This window comes from Clupea harengus, chromosome 4 (assembly GCF_900700415.2).
Source record: "Clupea harengus chromosome 4, Ch_v2.0.2, whole genome shotgun sequence".
Lineage (NCBI taxonomy): Eukaryota > Metazoa > Chordata > Actinopteri > Clupeiformes > Clupeidae > Clupea > Clupea harengus.
In genome coordinates, this window is record NC_045155.1 from 14,617,283 (window position 1) to 14,639,782 (window position 22,500).

Consider the following 22,500-nt stretch of genomic DNA (forward strand, 5'->3'; position numbering starts at 1 on the left):
TGACATGTCATCATCACCACCAAAAAAACATCTGACAGATATTCACACATCAGCCTCTGCCTTTCGGCTTGGAGCCTTGAGTTCAGTTCCCGAAGCCATAGTGCCACACAGAGGACAGTGCCAGGTGCAGGGAGAGAGAGAGGAAAGGAGGCTGCCGGGCAAGAAAAAGCGAAAAGCGCAACGCCGAAATGCGATATGATATGAGAGGATCGGGGGTGGGGGTGGGGGGGCAAGCAGGCCGTGCACAAGCAGGAGCCACTTCCCGGAGCGGAGCTCTGTTTGCTTTGTGACAGTAAACAGCATTCGCCTCACACTCCTTGAACCCATTAAATAATAGTCCGGGGCATTTTTTTTTCTTCTTTTTTACGGCGCAGGGCCGCAGCACGTTGACAAGCAGGGCAGGAGGAAAGGCGGCTTTGATTTGAATGCTGAGAGGCCGTCCGGTTTAGCTGTTGTTGCCGCCGTGGCCGCCGCCGCTGCTGCTGCTGCTACCTCCCCGCCGCATTAGCAGAGATAAGCCTGCCTCTCAGACTCAGACAAGGAGGCAAATTGCCTGTAGGGATGTGACTGGCGTAACAAGGAGGGCCAACAACTTCTGGGATCTGCAGCAGCGCAGTGACTTTCCGTGCTCTTTAGCATTATTTCACAGTCTGAAGTACACTTGCAAGCTTGTGCATTCAACTAAGCTCCATGCCAGGTGTACGTTGGATGCCCCCAGCTATTTTAACCATTACATTTAGAATAACAACAAAGCCCAAGTAGCTCCTGTATTTTTATTAATTTCAAATGAATCAGCACACACACACTCACACACACACACACACACACATACATATGCCAGTGCTCTTTAGCATTATTTTACAGTCAATATATATATATATATATATACGTATATATTCAGACTCATTTGAAATTCATTAAAAATTGTAGCCCTGGCATGGAGCTTAGTTGAATGCACAAGCTTGCAAGTGTATTGAGTACTTCCACTTACAGCTAACCCAACCTACATTCTAACTACGACCAGCTGACCTAGCTCCCTCCAGGGTATCTCCCACCCCAAAAGTCTATCTATCTTCTCTGCATCTTCATCTCAATCTGCATCTGCATCTTCATCTTCAATCCCTGTTTCAAAATAAAACTCCCCTCACACTGTATGCTACACATTAAACAAATACGCCTTTCAAGCTGACAATCAATTTTGATGGCCTTGATGGTTTTATTGGAAATCTGTAGTTCACAGGGGAGAACCTGTGTTCAAAGTTAAAAAGATGCTATTAACATTTGAATTGAAATGTAGTTCTTTTGTGTTTATCCTACATGAATTCAGTGATTTCACATATAAATATCCATCATTACAAGCTTCAGTCTTAAGAAAAAAAAGTGATCAATCACAATTAATCACAGCAAATTGTGCAATTAATAAGTTAATGATTAAATTAGCGATAATATATATTTATTTATGTATTTATATACATATTTTTCTTATATACTCACACTCACACACATACAGACTCGCACAAACGCTCACTTTTTTGGTATTGTTACGGCTAACTTATTTTGCGAGCTTGAGATGTTTCTCACAGCCAATTAAGTTCTCTCCCCAAGCACGGCGGCACAGAAGTGTTTGCCCGGTCGAGATTTCGATAATGAGAGGAAAGAGCAAGAACACTGCAATATGAGCACATTTAACTCACAACAGAGTAATGGAGACACAATAAGGCATGCACAGAGAATATGAAAGAGTGGAAGAGAGAGAGAATGAAAGAGAGAGAGAGAGAGACAGAGAGAGAGAGAGAGAGAGGGAGAGAGAGAGAGTGAAGGCACACCTAGCTCAGAGACATAAGAGTAAAGGGGGGTAAAAGACAAACATGCACACAGAGACGGAGTGATGGTTACGGAAAGAGAGAGCGAAGGTGAGCGAGTGAGAGAGTGAGTCAAGAACCGATTCTATGTCTGCTTCTCCTCCAGCTCCCTGGCTGTGTGTTTTGCTGTGCTCCCACGGGTTGTTGCTGAGGTTTATTAAAAACTCATCTCAGCTAAGAGAGGGAACTGTGTCAGTGAGCACCACACAGGAGATAGAGAGAGTGGAAGAGAGAGAGAGAGAGAGAGAGAGAGAGAGAGAAGAGAAGACCTGACTGGCGTCCGTGCTGGCATAGCAACGAGTAGAGGAGGAGGGGGAGAAAGAAGAGGGATAACCAGGCAACCGGGGCTCGCCACCTGTCTGCTTCTCATGTCTGCCACTGCGCTATGCTTCAACCGATAGGGAGAGAACTGATGGAGGAGCACTGACACACAAGCACTGACACACACCATCAGCAGCCAACCACCAGGGCCAACCCCTACCACACACACACACACACACACACACTCACACACACACACACTCTCATAGCCTACCGAACACCCACATCCTCCAGTGCACCACCACCCCACCCTCCCCCAGCCGTCCCTTGTCAACCCAGTAGCTGGGAGATGATTCATTCTTTTGATGTAGTTCTTCAAAGGGCTTGTTTGACTGCAGCTGTCTTCCTCTTTTACATGCTTCCCTGTTACCCTTGAATACAGAAAATCGGGGCCCAAGAACTGGTAATGCGTGCGTTCTCTCTGCTCAAGGGTTGTGGCATTCTTAGCTCTTTCATTCTCTCTCCTCTCTCTCCTCTCTCCTCTCTCTCTCTCTCTCTCTCTCCCCTGACTTGTGGCAGCTGACACAAACACCAACACAAGTCAGCCTCGTAGTATTTCAAAGTGGAATCTCTGCATGGCCACAGTTGACCCCGAGGGAATTTCAGTCATGCTCTCTCTCCCTCTCTCTCTTTCCCACTTTCTATTGCTCGCTCGCTCTCCATTTTTTCTGTACAACAACACAACCTTTTTCTCACTACTGCATCATTGCATCATTTGCCTAGGCGAGCTGAACCCGAGTGCCTGCAGTGTGTGTGTGTGTGTGTGTGTGTGTGTGTGTGTGTGTGTGTGTGTGTGTGTGCCAGTACATGTAGCAGTTGGCACGTCCTCTCAGAACTGGGGTGGAAAGTAATCGGAGTGCAGACGAGCATGTATAAGCCCAATGTAAAACACAGCCATAACAACAGGAGGTGCTTACAGTACAAAAGATTGAACAATTTATGTTAGGACTACATGCCACACCACCCAATAAACACACGGGGGAGGGCAGGGGGGCCACAATGGGGTCAGGACAGTAAAATAAAGAGGCAACAAACACAGAGCAGACATGGAGAGCACACATGTTGTTTTTTCGGGTCAGCCTGTTATGTTTGATATCCACGCAATGGAAATACCATAGCCTGTGATGGTGGTGGTGGTTTGTTATAAATTAGAATAGGAGCCTAAATATACTCAACATGTTTTATTATGTTGCGTAGATGAGCTGCCAGGTGCAAATTATATTCATGCAATTAAAGGCGAACAAAAAAAGCTCCCCACTTTTACTGAGTTTACTTTCTCCATTTTGCTTCTCGCTACTCGCTACTAGAAAATGTCAGTCATGCCACAAAGTATCATCTAGTCCTCCAAAACGCCTGAACTTCAAAGTAAAATATGAAGGGGATTTGATAAAATCCAGACAAAATCAGTCATTTATTTCTAGGTGACATTCCTCCTCTCATCTCTCATTTTCTCTCCTGTCTTTCTCTCTCTGGAGATCTCTCAGATGTGTGCGTGCACATACACACATACACACACTCACTGCCAACAGACATATCCAAAACACAAACCCACAACAGACACACAGAAACAGTACGTCGCACAAAGATACATATACATGGACATGTCCACACACACACACACACACACACACACACACACACACACACACACACACACACACACCAGGCCATGACACCAAGACAAACACACAAACCCAAAGCACACAGATGTGTACACACATGAGTAAAACATACACATTCAAAGCTTGAGAAAAAAAACACACACATTTTATCCGTTTCTTCAGTTAGCAGTAAGCAGACAGAACTACAGCAGCACTGGGCTACAATGCAAAGCCCAGTGAAGAGAATGAGGACATGATGGACAGGGAGTCTGTCCTCTATGCACACTCTCACATCAAAAGGACTCCACTGATTGTTTCACCAGCGCTGGGCTCTTCAATGGATGGTTGATGTGGGCTGAAAATGGTTTTAGAGAGTGCTTTAGAGCTAACAAACAAAACAAGCTAACGCTAAAGCTGAACCTGTACGGCACTCTCAGCTCCCGTTCACCTGAGCCTTGTCCGGGACGGACGGGGGCGACGCCACCTCTGTAGAGGCTGCGGGCTTCACTTAGGACCAGAACAATTTGCAGGTTTGTGCCCAGACTGTCAGCTTTCATTGCAGCCTAAAAGCTACGGCTACTTCTGCCATCTGGATAACTTGAGGGTTTACTTACCAGCTGCCACTGTGTGTGTGTGAGATTCCAATCAATTACTTTCATCACATATTTACAGGTAGACCTGTCATCCGTCAACCAATTTGCCTTCCTGTCAAAGCACATCTTGCACTGGGTTATTCTGTTTATGCCAGTGACTTGCCAAGTAAATAAGATAATTCCCTTCTCTTTGTTTGACATTTTGGACTTTCAGAAAGGGGTTTATGACTCCAGCTGAGACACATGCGGCACTGTGTGTAGTTAGCTATGCTTTCAAGGTCAAACAAGAAGTCATCAGAGGTGGGTCGTCACTGTCGATGTACCTTACCGATCACTTCAATTGCAAATATTCAGTATCTGGTTTGATTTTGAGTAAAAATAGTCCCAGAGTATGTTGGCTACCTAGTGTATTTACCAAGTAATGATACATGTTTATGCTAGCCTTTCCACTGCTATTCCACAGGCAGTCTGACAAGCAGCAGACAAGCTGGCATGTTGGCTTTGAGCCAGCTACTCTTACTTTGCGGATATTCACTAAACTGAATAATTATTCCATACACACAGCTTCTCACAAACTGCAATAACGGCTATCTTTCTTCTGTTCTGAGTTTACCCCATGGCTAACTGCACTTGCTCTGCTGCCATTTCAGCATGTTTTTGTGGCTCTGTAGCTCGGTTTGCCTTTTGATTTTAGGTCTGTGATGACTAAAGCTAGTATCCAGACTCAAGCTCAATTATTCCTGTCTTGTCTATAATATCTACACTTTCATTAGGAAAACTATGCATATGTTGGCAGAAATACACCTCTACAAATAGGCCCCTAAATTGTCAATGTACTCTTTGCCATAGGAAACATATCAGAATGCCCTGTGGGTCCCCGGCTCAGGCTATTGTTGCATTTCCAATATGGTCTTTCTGTGTGGCAGCGGTGGCTGAGGGATAACAATGCATTATTCAGCCCAATCAAATGCATAAATACATGAGCAAAAAGTTGTAAAACGCAGCCGCTGCTAGGCATTAGGCTTGGGGGGGGGGGGGTGCTGAGAAAGCGGCGGTGTTTTGGTGTGCGAGGCCCCCGCCATAATCGGCGTTATCTCCCCTAAACACGGCTGCTTGTGAGGTGCAGAGCAAAGAAGGAGGGAGGGAGGAGGGAGGGATGGAGAGGAGAGAAAGAGGTATGAGGAGCGAGAGGAAGGCGGATGGTGAAGAACAAAGAAAGAGGAGAAGGGGAGAGAAAAACGGGAGAAAGTAAAGAAAATGTGCTGAGGAGAAAGAAGGAGACAGATAGGATGGGCAGAGAGAGAGAGAGATTGACAGAGAGAGAGGGAGAGAGAGAGAGAGAGAGAGAGTGACAGAGAGAGAGGATGGAGTGACAGAATGGGGGGGCAACAAGATGGACGAAGAGCATAACAAAGAAAGAAAGCGATAGTGAGGGAGTGAGAGAAGGAGAAAGAGAGAAAGATGGAGAGAGAGAGGAGACAGGATTTTCTTTTTTTAACAAGTATCACAGCATGGCAGAGGATGAACAGGGGAATGAAGCCTCGAGATAGGATTCACCAACTCCATTACAATGTGTGGGTACAAGCCTCACTCTGCAGTAAGGAGGCATACACAGCGTATGTGCATCTGCGTGTGTTTGGGAGTGTGTGTGTGTGTGTTTGTGCCCACATACACGGGTGTGTGGTTTTAAACCCCTATAAAAGGTGCATACCAAACAGCGGACAGACGCCGCTGGTGGGGAGGAAGGCAGGGATTATTTATTTATGAATACCCTTCAACCTCACCTTTCACTACCATCCACCCCCCGCCCCCATCCATTCTCAACAGAGGGGAGCTATCTGCACACATCGGCAGAAGGGATTAGAGCGTCTCGCGTGTGTGGAGCGCAGCCCAACGCTGCGCTGCCAGTCAGGGGGGGGGGTTGGGGGGGGAAGGAGGAGAGAGAGGGCAGAGACAGACGTGTGGGGTGATATGGAAAATGCCTAAAGAGGAGGGGGGGGGAGAGAGGAATGAATAGAATTGTGATAAAAAAAGGGGCGCGGTGTCAAACTGGAGGGGTAGCCGGCGAATAGGAGAAGCGAGAGGCCACCGGAGGCATGTTCTGGGAGAATATACGCAGGTGATTTATGTTAGCCGTACGCAGGCTCATTATAATCCCTGGGAATATTGAGATATTCAGACGCATATGATACAATGAGCGGGAGCAGTCGCACCCATTCAGAGACAGCAGATTGGCAGGGCACTTGGATGTATTAGAGAGCATTATGTTCGGCAGATTAACCCGTTGTTGTGACGCTGATGAGCTCATGAGTGGAGTGGAGGGGCTACTGTAAGCTCTGCGCAGTGTGTGTGTGCGTGTGTGTGTGAGGGTGGTAGAGGCAGACCTGGGGTGACAGATGGGGTAACTGGCCAGAGGAGGGAGAGGGAGAATAGAGTTCCTCGTGGAGAGGACAGGTAAGCATGGTGAGCGCACACACATGCACACACACACACACACACACACACACACACACACACACACACACACACTCACACACACCAGAAGGGGAGAAAACTCATTTACAATAGGGGGCAAGGGCCTGGCCGGACGCCGGAGAGGCACAGCAGCGGCAGCAGTAACAGCAGCAGTAACAGCAACAGTGGCGGGCCCCCTCTGGAACTCCAACTCCATCGGCGCTGCGCTTGTCACCCGAGGCCGCGAGGCCCCGCCTGAGTAACGACCTGTCAGCGGGAACAATCGGCTGGCGGGAGGGGAATGGGAGTTAGCTTGCGCCGCACGTCCCCCGCCGGGACCCTGCGACGAGCCCTTCCTCGCGGGCACCTCCCCGGGAACATAAATCAGCCTCTCCCCCTCTTCTCCGACGCCCTAACAGCCGCTTAACTGGCATGGCCCCATCTGTGAGCCACAGCTGGTTCTAGAGCGCCCTGTTACCAATGGCATCCTCCTCTCCCCTCCACGTACACACCCCAATCCACACAGACACACACACACACACACACACACACAAACCACCCTCCCCCATACTAAACACAGAAAACTCTGTTGAGCTGAAGTTCCAAAGACGCGAGATATCTCTACGGTCTGAGCTGGCGAACCGAAGAGGAATAAGAAAAAGTTTAGAAGAAAAAAAAAATGCTTTTCATGTTTAACGCATCGGGCGCTCCTATCAGAGATAAGGAATCAAAGCCTGCGCTTCAATCACGGCAGGGCCTTCTTTCGCAACACATCTTGAAAGGTGCCCAAAGGAGCCTTTTCTCACCTTTTCACAGCCAGGCACTAGCCCCTGATGCACACACGCAGAATGCCTCTCTCTCCGTCTCCAAAAACTCTCTCCGACGTGCAAAGTGGCTGAGAGCTGCTGTGGGCGCTCGGCAGTTCCAATCACATCACGTCAATTTAAAGATGCCAAATGACGACGACTGAAATCAGCAAGAGACCTCTCAATGAAAAGAGCACAGTGTTTTAAGTGGCGAGAGGGAAGAAACTGGCATTGATTTCACCTCTGAAAAGCCAGAGGAGGTAAAAGATAGAGCTCTCAGGCCCTTGGCTCCCTCTCACGCCAGGTCGTGCCTCAGTGGAGCGGACGTGGCGCGCAGAACCAGGCTGTTTCTCTGGGAAATGTCCTGGCCCCGGTGTTGCCTACCTGGCATCCTGGCGGGCCACGATCTGACAGGGAAACAAACTGTCCTGGCTTTGTCAGAGAGCCTGTTATGAAACGGGGGAAAGTTTACACGCTACTACTTGCTGTTGTTTGTCATCCCATGGGTCAGGTGTGTATGACTGGCCTCAAGTCAGCTTATAGTAATAGAGAGAGAGAGAGAGAGAGAGAGAGAGAGAGAAAAGGAGGTAGTGAAAAAGAGAGAGAGAGAAAATGGCAGCGAAAGAGAGAGGAAGATGAATGCTCTAATGGCCAGGGGAGTCCATGCACTTCAATCCAGTATGGCTTTGCACATGATCAATCCGCGGATCGACCTCTGGCTGCCAGACTGCGCCGGGCTCGGGAACAACACTGCACTTCAGTGCCCGCCGCACCACACCCCGCTCCGTTCCCACGTTCCACAAGACTGCCACCCTGAAATGAGGCTTCTGTGGACACCCCACCGACAGCTGGAGACATTGTTTACCCAGCACCTAGTCCAATATTATGAGAATGAACACGCTCCCTTGATCTGGTTAAAAAAGGGAGCCAATTTTTTTCTGTATCTATCAATCCCCCACCCACACACACACACACACATTGTCTCTATCAGATACACACTCTCTCTCTCTCTCTCTCACTCTACTCTCTCTCTCTCTCACACACTCTCCTCCTTTCCCTCTGCCTCACTCTCGTTTGTGCACTACTGAACCATAACTTGGCAAGTGCCTCTTCTTTTTATCCCCTCTCTGCCTGGGAGTGTGCTGCAGCTCGGCCCGCACTCGAGCTGTGATTTAAACACACTGGGCTTTTAATTCACATGGCTGCCCAGTCCCTTTATCTGCACGGCGCCCAGCCCAGTCCAGCCCAGTCCAGCCCAGCCCAGCCTCACGGCCCCCGCGCGATAAATGTAACCTCTTTTTTCGCCACATTGCCCATTTCATTAGGAAAATTGCAGGGAGAGCCGCTCAACCTTGCCCGTCATTCGGAAGTGATTTAAAAAAAAATAAGGAGAGAGATGTGGAATGAAACCACAGTATATTAAATTAAAATAAATAAACCCTAACGTGAAACTCTGGTACTGTTTGCAGTCCTCGCGCTGTAAAGAGACGTGCATACTCCTCCCAGTCTCCTTGGTGCTGCTGTCCACCTAGAGCCTGCTCTCTGGCTCTCCTTTACTCTCCTCCTCCATCTCTCTTATAAACTCTCCCTCTCTCTCTCTCTCTCTCTCTCTTTCTTCAGCATGTGTGCTTGGTAATTATGGCTCTTTGAAGGTTCGGTACGTCATGTTCCACCGGCTCACATAATTACTGCTCTTGCTGGCAAGGCTTGCAGTCACAGGGCCTGCTTAATAGCATGACCAAGCCAACACAGACGTCAGCTATTACTTATCATTCAGGCAAAATGCAGGAGAACACAAAGGAGTACACTGGGCTGGCAGATCCCCAACCTCGTCTGGAGGAAGGAGACAGGATATTTTTATGAATATGCTAATAGGAGATGATAAGTGGCAAATGTGCAGGTTTTGGAATTTGTCATTATGTTTCCAAAGTGGACCTGGGGAGCTGCAGAGTCACTGTGTGTGTGTGTATGTGCGTGTGTGTGTGTGTGCGTGTGTATGTGTGTGTGTGTGTGTGTATGTGTGTGTGTGTGTGCGTGTGTATGTGTGTGTGTTGTGCAAGTTCGTGGGGAATCGAGAGAGAGAGTGTATATGTGCCTGTGGGAGGGCATTCGGGTGTGTGGATGTATTTATAAATGTAGACGTATATATGTCTGCTCTGTGTGTGTGTGTGTTCTGTACACACTGCTGTGTTAGCGTGTGTTTTTTAGTGTTACTCACCGCATGGTCCCTTGCGCAGCACTTTGATGCGTCGCTGCATGTTGCACTGTGCCTTGTCCAGCTCACACTCGTTGGAATACGTGGAGGAGTCCGAGCCGCAGACGGGGGCCACCACCGACGGACACGTGGTCCTCTTGCACACACACTCGCCCTTGGAGGGGTCGGTTGCGTCCCTCTCGCACACGGCTCCGAAACCGCACAGCATGCCCCTGCAGCCTGCCAGACAGGTAAACAAGACCAGTACAGCGTTACTTTCACCACCATAATAACAACAACAACAACAACAACACACAACAGCATTTCCATTATACATAACGTAACTGGACTTGTGGTGTCCACAGACACATTTGTATGTGTTCAGATTTTTGCATATGACATTGGCTTCGAGGGGGGAGCAAAGCTTCAGTGGTGAGTCGTTCCTTCTCCCCGGATGAATTTGAATGAGAATCAGTGACTGGGACTAGGCTCTGGACAGACTCGCTGCTGAGAGGGCCCCGAGGGGCTGATCTTAAAAGAGTCCCGCTCTCCAACTCTCTCTCCCTGTCTCTGGAACTCTCTCTTTCCCTCCCTCTCCATCTCTCTCCCCCTGTCTCTGGAACTCTCTCTCTCCCTCCCTCTCCATCTCTCTCTCCCTGTCTCTGGAACTCCCTCTCTCCCTCCCTCTCCATCTCTCTCTCCCCTGTCTCTGGAACTCTCTCTTTCCCTCCCTCTCCATCTCTCTCTCCCCTTCCTTTCTCCCTGTAACACTCTCCCCCCTCCATCTCTCTCTCTCTCTCTCTCCTCCTGGTGCCTCTGAAGTCCAATGTCACCGCGTGCCCTCCGGCCATGCTGAGCTCTTATCGCCGGCTCCCAGGCCACACTGGGGAAGCAGACGCGTGTCCACACTGATTGCCCAGCAGCAGCCTGGCCTCTCCCCTCCTCCCCTACTCCTCGACGCTGACTTCCCCTCTGCTGATGTGGGGGTGTGGTGGTGGTGGTGGGGGGAGGGGATGTTAGAGGGGGTTCACTAAACCTTATCTCCTTCTCTCTCACTCTCTCTCTTTTGCTCTTGCCCTCTCCCTCTTGCTCCCTCTCCCTCTCTCCATCCTTCTGTTGCCCGTTGCTCTCCATCTTCCTGACAGGTGAGGGCTTACGTCTATGTTAGCTCCAACAGGCCTCAGATAGACTCGCCTCACTATGACGCAGTCTAAGAAACGCATGGAGGGGTGGTAGAGATGGTTGTGTGTGTGTGTGTGTGTGTGTGTGTGTGAGTGTGTGTGTGAGAAAAAGAGAGAGAGAGTGTGTGTGTGATGCCACCTGAAACATCTAAGACTGACAGCCATCTCTGCCTCAAACCTTTTGGTAGAGACAAAGAAAGAGAGAGGGAGAAAAAGAAACAAAGCAAGAGCGTGTGTGTGTGTGTGTGTGTGTGTGTGTGTGTGTGTGTGTGTGTATGTGAGAGAGAGAGAGAGAAAGAGAGAGACAGAGAGAGAGAGAGAAAACAAACAAAGATCGAAGCACCCTACACACAAAGGCAGGCATACCATGTACCCCCACCCACCCCAGTCCTGTGTGGAGCCGTATGGGGGGATAGAGCGACAGGCTTCCCCTCTGTACCTCTGAAGCTGCCGCTGTCACTCAGACATGCTCACACACTACCTGCCAACATTGTTTTCCTGCACTGAGCCTGTCACCCGTGACTCTGAACAAGAACCTCTTGAAATTCAGCGGCAGACAGTGATATGTGCGGCGCATTGTTGACACAGGCTAAGTCCTGGCCGGGGTCGGCCGCTCCCACGCGTAGTTGTATGAGGGGCGACAGAAGGTCGGTTCCTCTGGGACTTGTAGGCTGAAGTTTAGAAGCTTTAAGTGTCAACCTTCCATATGACCCATGCAATACACGTACACATACATAAAGTACATATATATATACACACCCTTCCACACACAAGCGCACACACACACACATCCTTCCACACGTACACACTTACACACAAAAAAAAGGGGATACAGACTCACTATGTTCAAGGAGGGCCTCTACCCACCATAAAACGAAGAACGGGCGCAGACAAAACAGGTGTACACACAGGCAATCTAGCCCAAAAATCCAGCTCAGAATCTCGCAATAACTTTTTCCACACTGTAGAGCGTACCACTAGCTGAAGTATAATTGCTGTCAGTGAGGGGGAACATTTTGACTTGAAGTCTGCTACTCGCTGACCTGCATGGAGAGGCGTTTATCAAATATAGATGCAATAACGAATGTTGCCTCGCACACCTGAATATGCCCTCAAATACGTTGAATAGCGTAGAAACGGGCAACAAATTGAAAAAAAGTGCTCAGAGCAAAGGAGCCGCGAATAACAGCTGTGATACAGAAAGAAAAATGTCAGAAGATGAAGAGAAATGAGAGGCAGCAGTAACTACAAAGCTACTACACCCTGATGGAATGCCAAACAGCGTGAGGCTACTGGTTGAGTATGGAAACAGGGCTGCATTCAGAAAAAGACACGCTCAGGCAAAAAGGCAAATGAAAAGGCTTCGAGGAAGTGAGGGCGAAGGAGCAGAGGAATTATTTTTTAAATAAAAAGAGACAGATGAATTTTGAAGAAGAAAGTGTGAGGTGCACAGATCTCATCACGTCAGTCTGCTCTTCCCTCTTTTTCCTCTCACTCGCCGGCTCCCTCACTTTTTCCGGGACAGCGTGGTGAGAGAAATGAATAAGTGAACAGACTGTCCTGCTGTCTTGCATAAATGTTAGTCTCAGAGTTTCACAGAGGACTTGAGGTAGGGGGAAGGCCGACAATTTCAAACAGCAATATTTCAGCCTCACAGAGTTAGCTGGTTCTAATATCTCGGTTCGCCACTTGCACTGAGCGAAGACATGGTTTTACTTGTCAGATCAGGTTAGACGATGATTCAGACTCATCGCTCAGCTACATAAATAAACCAGTTCAAATCTCACATGAGAAACAACTACAGAGCATCTTCCTGCAATTGATGTATCTGATGAAAAATGACTCTGCACTAATGAAGAGAATGCCAGCCAATTAATGCTCTCACTGAACACAGGTCCTGAATCACCAAGGATGTCTTCAGATAATGATGTGGCAACTCGCATAAGGCATGAGTGCCTCAATAGGAGGCAGCATAATTCTCATAAGTTTAAAAGCATGCGGGGTTGCTTCTTGCTCGCCACAGGGTGCCAAAAGTCAATGGAATTGGAAAAATGTTGCCATGACTACAGTCCAGGATTCTGTGGGGAATAGAGAGTAGTCACTCTGGTTTCACAATAGGTCTTTCCATCACTCCAAAGTGGGTGTTTACATACGCCCAGGGAGGTAAGTGGAGGAACTTGCGTATCGATCGAGTTTATTGCATATTGATGAGTTATCGATGAGTTGATCTACATTAATCACGGGCAGAAGAGCCCCACCACCCTGCCCCCGCAACATTCCCATCCCAAACCTAATTTTTCTTCTTTTTTTGGAGATTCTCATTTCGAGAATCTAATTTTGCCTGGACCAGGGAGGTTACATGCAATATCTTCTCTTCATGTGTGGGTAATAGGAAAGGCGCACTCCCGAGCATAGCAATTGATTCGCGGCGGGCAGGCAAACACAAACACCCCGGCCGGCGCACGCGCCGCCCTCTCACGGTGTTATTGGCGTCGGGTAGGAATGAGGGGTGTCACGGAGAGTAAACACTGGCGACTGTAGCACTTCCTCTTATGAATCTCGTGGCTTATCTGGCTCTCGCTGCCAACTAGCAAGGAAGCGGTCGTATACACTGATGTAAATACAGGGAACGGAGTTCAGAGTGGTCTCCATCCTTTCACCTTATCGCGCCAAGCCTCCTTGCCCCCCCTCCCTCCCTCAAGTTTCTTTTTCAGTGCATTCCATTCCAGAGCTTGCTATCAAGGAGTAAAATGAGAGGAGGGGGAAAACAAATAAAAGCAAGTTATTTGATTCACCCCCAGTGTTAGAGAGGGAGCAGACAGCACTGAGGGAACACTCTGTTTTCTCATTTCCCCATATAAAGGCCCAATCAATTCTAGTCTGTCTCTCTCTCTCTCTCTCTCCCTGTCTCTCTCTCTCTCTCTCTCTCTCTCTCTCTGCCTTTATCTCTCCCCCCGAGCTTCCTGGCCTGAGTGAAGCCTTGACCCGACTTAAACCTGCGTGAACTTATTTTCCAGCTCCAAAAGCTCCGCCAAAACACTCCCACGGACTGCGGCGAGGGGCAGCGAGCCCATCCAGTGCATCTTAAATAAAACGAGGGATGAGGCGGGGTGGAGTGGGGAGAGGAGAGGAGAGCACAGAGAGGAGAGGAGAGGAGAGCACAGGCAGGCATTGGAGGATGAGAGCCTGCCTGGAAGAGGCAGAGAGAATGAGAAAATGCGCTTCACCCCGTTTTATCTCCAAGATGAACAGACAGAAACCCCCTGCTCTGAGTTGCCAGGATGCCGGTGACAGTAGTTCCTCCATACAGCGGGTCTGTCACAGTGTATTTCCAAAGCGCCTGACTTTAAAGATTAAATCCCTGATTGTTTGGTGGTGATGGTGGTGGTAGCATTTGTGGGAGGGGGAGATATGATGATGCAATATGTGTGTGTGTGTGTGTGTGTGTGTGTGTGTGTGTGTGTGTGTGTGTGTGTGTGTGTGTGTGTGTGTGTGTGTGTGTGTGTGTGTGTGTGTGTGTGTGTGTGTGTGTGTGTGTGTTAGAGACAGAGGTTGGGTGTGTTCATCTCAGACACCTTCTGAGGGGGGGGGGGGGGGAGAAAGGGAGCCGTTTGGCCTGGGCAGGCGGTATTAATAATGGAGATATAGGAGCAGGCCCTATTCTGTCACCCTTCATCTGTGGCACAAAGGAAAGCAGGCGAGCTATGAAAAGATTACAACTTCCTGAAATATACATGAATAAATCACCCCGCGCCTGGCAAAGACGCTACGCAAAATTCAATTATTCAAACCGTCCACTGAGCATGTTCTGCTGGAGTGCTCTTCTCCCCTCTCCCGCTCTATCTCTCTGCATCTCTCTGTTTCTGCAACTCCCCCCACCCCCCCACCCCCCTCTCTGACGGTCTTTCCGGATCTATGCTACAAGCAGCGTGTCAATAATTTGTGTGTGTGTGAGCGTGTGTGTGTGTCTGTGTGTGTTTGCTCAAATACATGTGTGTGTGAGTGTATGCATGACTTCACTGTGCAATGTTTTCAGCGCTCTGGAGTGTCTCCACAACTCTCCTCTCTCCCTTGCTCTCTCTCTCCCCCCCCTCTCACTCACTCACTCACTCCATTTCTTCCTCTTCCTCCTCTCACACTCTGCCAATCTCCCATTCTCCCTTCTCTCTCTTTCCTTCCCCTACGGTCAGCAGCAGTCCATTCTTTCCCTCAAAGAGATGTGAGGGAGAGCGCTGAAGAGATGTCCAGGGCTGTGTGATGGTCAATCAGTAGCCTGGCGAAGCCTACTGCATGTACGGAGAGAAGTCTTCCTCCGTAATGTCAGAATAGGATGATGATGAGGAGGATGGGAGCTGGAGCTCTTCAATAATGGAGCTACAGGGGTCCGGGGTCCTTCCAGGAAGGAAACCCAAGCCCAGAACAGATGGTTCCATTCTGTACCCCCAGGAATACTGCACTACTCCTACCACACAACACACACACACACACACACACACACACACACAGCAAAAACCACCTAAGTGTTTTACGGTGTTAGCGGCAGGGACTGTTAAATGTAATTTAAAGAGATTTAGTTTTGACGTTTTTTTTTTTGTTGTTGTTGTTTTAAAATATTAATAAGCATCTGTTGTGCTGGTTCGCACCTGCTCTCTTGGTTTTCAAAAAAAAATGCTTTCAGTTGAAAGGAAATGAAAAACAAGTGTACAGCGATCCTTTCCGCTCCACCTTTTTTTTTTGGACTTGTGTTTCAGTGTTCATGAGTTCTAAAGAAGAGAAGTGAGGACACCAAATCATTTCTGGGCGCTCACCTTGAACAGTCTGCCTGACTAGGCCGAGCACTCAAAAACACAATATGCTCTCACCGCAAACTCCAAATCCCTCCGGAGGGGTCCCGGCGGCACAACAAAACACTGTGGCCTCGGGCCGAAACTTGCCGCACAAGCTACCGGCTTTATCGACGAGGATGTTAGGTTTGCCGGGTGACGAAGACCATCGCAGTCGCAAGAAACGGAGGGGGGTGTGGGGTCGGGTGGGGTGGGGGTCGTGAGTGTGTGTCGCGATTGCCCCCGCTGGTAGCCCTGGCATCGTCTCCTCGCAGGGGTGGGCTTCCACCTCTCTGCCCCGCCGCCAGACACAGAGCAACCCTCCTTCATCTCTCTAAGCGCACTGATCAATATCCCCACGCCGATCAATACCTCCACAAATCACTTCATTTTGTCTTTTTCTTTCGCTCCCTGGCTCCTCTCGCTGCCAGCCAAGGGAAAGTGGAGGGGGTGGGTGGGGAGTGTGTGTGTGCGTGTGTGTGGGGGGGATTGGGCTGTCACTGTAAAATGCGGTCTGCCCCCCCCCCCCCCCCCCCCTACCCCCCCACTCCCATATACCCAGTTCTGCCGAAGAACGAGTAAAGTGCAAAATAAAGCCCATTAAAAAGCAGCCAGTATTTCAGAATGAGCGAGCTCATTTTAGCTGCTGTCAAGCTGAGCCGTTTCTCTCCCCCCCCCCCCCCATCTGTTTCTTCTTACTTTCTTCCTTAATAACCCTAAAAGGTGAATGTAACATATGATTGGGTTATTGGGGGGGGGGAGAGAAAGAATAAAACCACACACACAGCACTGGCCAATCAATCAAGCTAAACTTCTACTCCCTCCCAAGAACAAAAAGCTCAGGCAGCTTTCTGCAGTCGAGTCACGTAGAGATATATGTGGCACTGTGTGTACACATATAGATTTGCTAATAAACGCTCCCTGTTAGGCTAATTAGAAACTCTCTTGGCGTGGAGATTTACAAAGTGCTGAAGCCTCTGCCTGCTAATGGCAGTCTGGTCATGCTAATGCATACCTGCCATGGATTTCTAAAGCCCTCTGTATAATAGAGACGGCTGGAATGTTAATCTCCGCGTTACATTCACCTTTATGATGTTACCTTAAAGTCTCTCCCAAGAGAACTCTGTATGTGGGCGGCATGAGTTAAAGCCAAACGCATCTACCACCCACAGATCACCACATATGCCTCACACATACACCAACTATCACGACAAATGGATAAACAAAGCCTGGCACACAGTCAGACTGCTAACACACCTCACAGACAATAAAGTATCATGCAGACACACAGGCATATGCCCCGACACTTTAGCACAGTCTCTTGCTGTCACACACGGTGCCTGGCATGAGGAGAATGGTGCGCAGATTACATTCCATTCCGTTCGAATTCTCCACATACTTGTTTCACAAAGCGACCACACGATGTTGAATGAATGTGCCACGATTTATGCCAGTGGACCGGGTCAGGCAATTAATTGAAAGTTGCAGCAATAAAGCTGTGTTTCTGTGGTGGTGAGAAGAAGACCCTATTCCTGTCTTCCCCCCCCCCCTCCCGCTTTTTTCCCTTTTTTCTCTCCAGTGAGTCACCGTCGCTGAGGATCCGGCAGTGTGTGGAGCGGAGCGGAGTGGGTGGGGTGGGGTGGGGTGGGGGAGTGGGGTTCTGTGCTGCGGGATGCCGGGCGCGGGGCTTGCTGGGATTTCAATCTGCGGCCTCAGTCTGGAGGCGAGCCCTGATGACACCAATCTCCTCCCTGTCCAACGTCCAATCAGCTCGTGGGGTTCAAAGGGTTAATACAATCCTGAGGCCTTTTTTTTAAATCCATGACGGCCTCAACTCACCACCCCAACCCCCCACCCCCCCACCAGCACACTTCTGTCTTCTGCCTGTTCTTCTTAGCCTTGCTCTTTTTTTGAAGAGGCCACAGATTGGAACTGGTAGGGTGGTGGAGGGAAGGGGTGGGGGATTCGCTAATTATATCATTAAAGGGCATCTGAACCGAACAGAGGATGTGGGAGAATCTTTTTTTGTGGCTTTTGTGTGTGTGAGAGTATGCATGTGGGTCTGCAGGGTATCTGATTGTTCTTGTGTGGTACAGTGTGTGTGTGTGTGTGTGTGTGTGTGTGTGTGTGTGTGTATGACGAACAGTGTGAGCGAACCCTGCTGCACCGGCTGTACCGGATCAGAGATGAGCCGAAGAACAAAAGCCAACTTTGCTATGCGCCACCCACCCCCGTCCCAGCAGGGCATGTTAAACCCAATTACTACGCTTCTGGAAAAAAAAAAATGGAGGAAAATGAAAAGATGAAAAAATACATCTGTCCCCTTTAGTGCCCTAAGGACTAGCACACTAGCCTGTCTTCTCTCCCACCTCCCCCCCTCTCTCCTTGTCCTCCTCTCCTGTCCTGTCCTGTCCTCTCCTCTCCTTATGGGGCTCCTGGTGGGGTTCCTGATATGACATGGCGGCTCCATCCACCGCCCCAACAGCAGCTGCGAATGGGAGCTCTGCTGCTCCCACACAGGCTTCCAGCATACAGGGAGCAGATGGCGCTCCACGTCACCGGTTACACTGTCAATTTACTAGCACTCGCACCGTGAGGCGCTGGGCAGGCCCTCTCCTGCGGGGAGTGTAACTACAGACGCACGGGTGTATATATAGACCTTCAAACACTCAGAGGGTGCCAGTGCATTCACACTAACACATACATGTGTGCACACACACACACACACACACACACACAAACACACACCTACGGTACAAGCTCGCGCATTCACACTTTCAACTAGAGAACCAGTTGCAGAAGCAGCTGCACACACACATACTCAGGCGCATGTACACTGCGACGTGCACACATCTACACATTCACACAACCACACGTGCACACAGTATAATTCTGACTTACTGCCTCTGCCATAACTCAGAGTTGGTGCTTTTGGGGGTTGCTATGATAAGGCACGCGCCTCACGCACACTGGCATCTAGCTGCCAAGTGAGGAAGCACGAGCTCGGCGTCTAATTGACATCCTCAATACAAAGTGAGCGCCACATAATTAACAGATGCCCTCATCAACTGGTGTTCGTGACGCACTCCCAGGGAGAAAACAGACGAAGAGAAGAGAGAGAGAGTGAGAGAAAGAGAGAGATTTTTTTTTTCTCCCTCACCTGACTGTTTTTCTGCTCTTTACTTGCCGTCTCTGCTGTGCGGCGGAGCACTTAAAAACAAAACGGATGGACCTGGGGCAGTAAATGGAGTGGAATGAGACTGAGGAAATGTGGGCCTTATGTAAGCATGTAATTGGCTTTTACCGCCAAACTCAACACAAGTGTCTACCAAGGACAGGTAAAGGGGACTGGAGGAGGGGTGGCAGTGGTAGTTGTGGTGGTGATGATGGTGATGGTGGTGGTGGTGACGGTGGTCGGAGGGGGAGGAGAGTACCGAACGTGCTCAGTGGCGGCTCGTAGGCAGGGTGGCGGAGAAGTGAGCGAGCGTGTCTGTGATCTCCTCGGGATCGATACTCTCTATCTGATGTAATATCCCACCTGGCAGACAGTGTTCTGCTCCATCCCAGACCTCCCATCACTCCTGGCCAACATCTGCCATTTCATGCGCTGGACGTGCAGCCTGGAAAAAGTCTTTCCACCATTCACTGGCTTAAGGCTTCCCAGAGGACGGCCACGGTGGATGTGGGTCTTCGTGGGGAGGAGGAGGGGGAGGGGGGGTGGATGGTCCAGAGCCATCTTTCCTCCATTTCTAGTCCCTTCCCTCCTTCCCTCAGTACCTCAAGAAATATGGAGACTCCATAAAAAGACTCCGGGATGTCGTAATGGCTTTCACAGCAGTATCTGACATGGATAGGAACGCCTGAATGTTCCCGGAGAGAACGCTGTCGACTGTTACACATGCGAGTGACATTACTACCCCCCCCCCCCCCCCCCCCCACACACACACACACCTCCCCTCAACCCCGCTGGAGGCCGCCCCGCCATGTGGAGGTAGAGAGGGAGAAACGAGAGGGGCCGGGCCCAAAGAGCGCTGGGTAATGGCATGTGCATCGGGCGGAACGGGCTCAGACACCCTGCCTGTCTCTCTCCGCCTGCCTGCCTGCCTGCCTGCCTGCCTGCCCGCCTGACGGTGATCCGCCCCCTCCGTGGACACACGAGCTCCACAGGCTGGAGACGAGCTCCGGGTCCGTCCTGCCTGCTTCGCTTTGAAGGCTGAAGCGCTTTGGAAATAAAAAATGAAACAGACCGCTCACGCTGTGCATGAGCGGCATACCAGGCAGGTGTGAGCGGAGAGATTAGGTGGCAGGAGAAGAAGCCGGTGAAAAAAGTACAACTGACAAGGGGTCAAAAAAAACAAAACAAGAATAAGAGCAGAACTTTTCACCGACGGTGCTTAAAATTAACTTCTCTATTGCCAGTAAGGGTCTCTTTACCTCTCTCTCTCTCTTTCTTTTTTTTCTCTTTCTCTCTCTACCCTTCTCTCTAGGGACGTGAGGTAGTAATCAAACTGAGACCCGGTGTTCTGGTTCTGCAGAAGACACAATAGGAATGTAATGACAAAAAAGAGCCAATTTTCAAAATGGACCCGGCTCTTTCCCCTCTCTGTCGAACTCTCGCTATCACACTTCCTCTCCCCTCCCTCCACTCCCTCCATCACACCTCCCTCTCTCCCCGTCTCTCTCTTTCTCTCTCTCAGCCTCTCTTCCTCTGTTACCACCTCCCTCTCTCTCTCCCTCTCTCTCATTCTATCTGTCTTACTTCCAGTTTTCCCTCTCTCGCACCTTCTCTCCTCTCTCTCTCTACTCCCCCTCCCCTCCTCCTGTTTTCCCTACCCTAAGACAAGGGAAGCAGAGGGTGACAGATAGGATTGCGCTCTGAGTCACACGAGCGCCCTGCAGATCTGAGGCACGCTCGCCCCCCCACCTCTCCCTCCGGCATGCTACAGTAATTACCAAAAATTAAATATATCCCTGGCCCCGATTAAGACGGCACATTATGCCAAGCTACCAATAGGGATAATGTCAAGAAAAATTAGGTATACAAATTATCCTCGGCGAAGAGTCCTGCTGAGACCCTCTCTCGTGGAGAGCGGGATGTTAATGGGGCTCGAATCAGGAACGTCACAGGGAAACGCGGCAAGACGGCAAGAACATTTGCATTAAGTGCATCTCAACCAGACCCATTTCTCTCCTTTTTGTCCTGCATTTATTAATGGAGGGTAACGCAGGTATGGGGGGGTGCTGCAGTTAATATGTAAATGCTGGGCTATGATATAAAAGCCTGGCGCTGAGATGAAGTGAAGTGATCCATGGCAGTGGCAGGCGGTGATATTGTTTGCATGTTTTGTTTCAGACATTCAGATGAAGTACAGAGACCATCATCGCTGTTTCATGTCTGTATGTGTGTTTGTGTGCATGGGTGTGTGTGTGTGTGTGTGTGTGCATGATACAAAAATAGAGAGTGTTTGAGTATGCATAGTTCAGAGCATTCATACGACTGAGTGTATATGAATATATTTATCAGTGTGTGTGTGTGTGTGTGTGTGTCCGTGTGCATGTGTGAAAGCTATACGCATACCACAAATATGCATACCGCATGCCTGCATGTCTAAGAATCTCTAAGAATGTGACAGAGCGCCTGCGATCATTTGTATGCCTATCAGAGAGAGAGCACCAGACAGACAGACAGACAGACAGACAGACACACAGCCTGTGACGCTGAGGGGAGCAAGAGAAATGTGCGGGTCTGGTGTGAGTTTAGGATGGAGTGCAGTGGAGCAGCAGCTGTTTGGGTCATGCCCCGATTCGAGTGCATTCTGTGTCATATTCTCCACTCACAATGAAGCCACTCACAATGACTGAGAGGTGTGTCAGATGCAATTATCTCCCCCTCCTACTCACTTTCCAACTCTCTAACTCTCTGTGCCTCCCTCGGTCACAAGTGCACTCACTCTCACATAGTTTTCTTACCATTTCTCCTACTCTCTCTCTGTCTCTTATTCTCTCTCTATCTCTTACTCTCTTTCTCTCTCTCTCTCTCTCTCTATCTCTCTCTCTGTCTCTGTCTCTAGAGGGGTCATTTTCATGAGATTCCCCTTCTTTCTGTTGCTGTCATATACTGGCCTACACTCGCCCTCTTCTTCTCCTCCTTGCAGGACTGTCATTGGTTCATGTTGACAGTTATTAAACCTGCATGAGGCTTTCAGCCGCCAGCTGAAAGGGGCGCGGAACTGTGTGGAGTGGGGTGATTGCACCCCCGGAAAAGGGAAGCGGGCCAGGGCGGGGTGGGGTGGGACGGGGCGGGCAATTGGGCTTCTGCCGATGCCACCTTCTGTGGGTGGATGCGTCACCGGGGTGAATGGATGGTGATGGACTGGGCAGGGCTGGGGGTGAAGGGGGAGGGGGAAAAAAAGGTCACCAACATGAATTGTGCATGAGCGGTTTGCGGGGCAGAGGTTGCCATAGCAACAGGCCTGGGTACTTTTTTCCTGGCTCACACTGGGCCTCATCTGTGCGCTCTGACTCCCCAAAACGAGGGAAAATGAAAGAGAGAGAAGGAGAGAGAGAGATAGAGAGAGAGAGAGATACAGAGAGAGGGAAAAGGGAGTGAGAAAGAGAGTGAAAGAAAAAAAGAGAGTGGGGGCGGCAAAATAGGACATGCATAT

General features: G+C 49.6%; 1 protein-coding gene across 8 annotated transcripts in view; it reads right to left on the minus strand.

Annotated features, from left to right (window-relative positions):
• The window catches only part of agrn (agrin), a 204,148-nt gene that overhangs the window by 78,025 nt on the left and 103,623 nt on the right, over positions 1-22,500 (minus strand). For all 8 annotated transcript variants that reach the window (XM_031566367.2, XM_031566366.2, XM_031566373.2 and 5 more), the window contains one exon: positions 9,856-10,071. In XM_031566367.2, the coding sequence (XP_031422227.1) occupies positions 9,856-10,071 (216 nt within the window). The remainder of the gene's footprint in view (positions 1-9,855; positions 10,072-22,500) is intronic.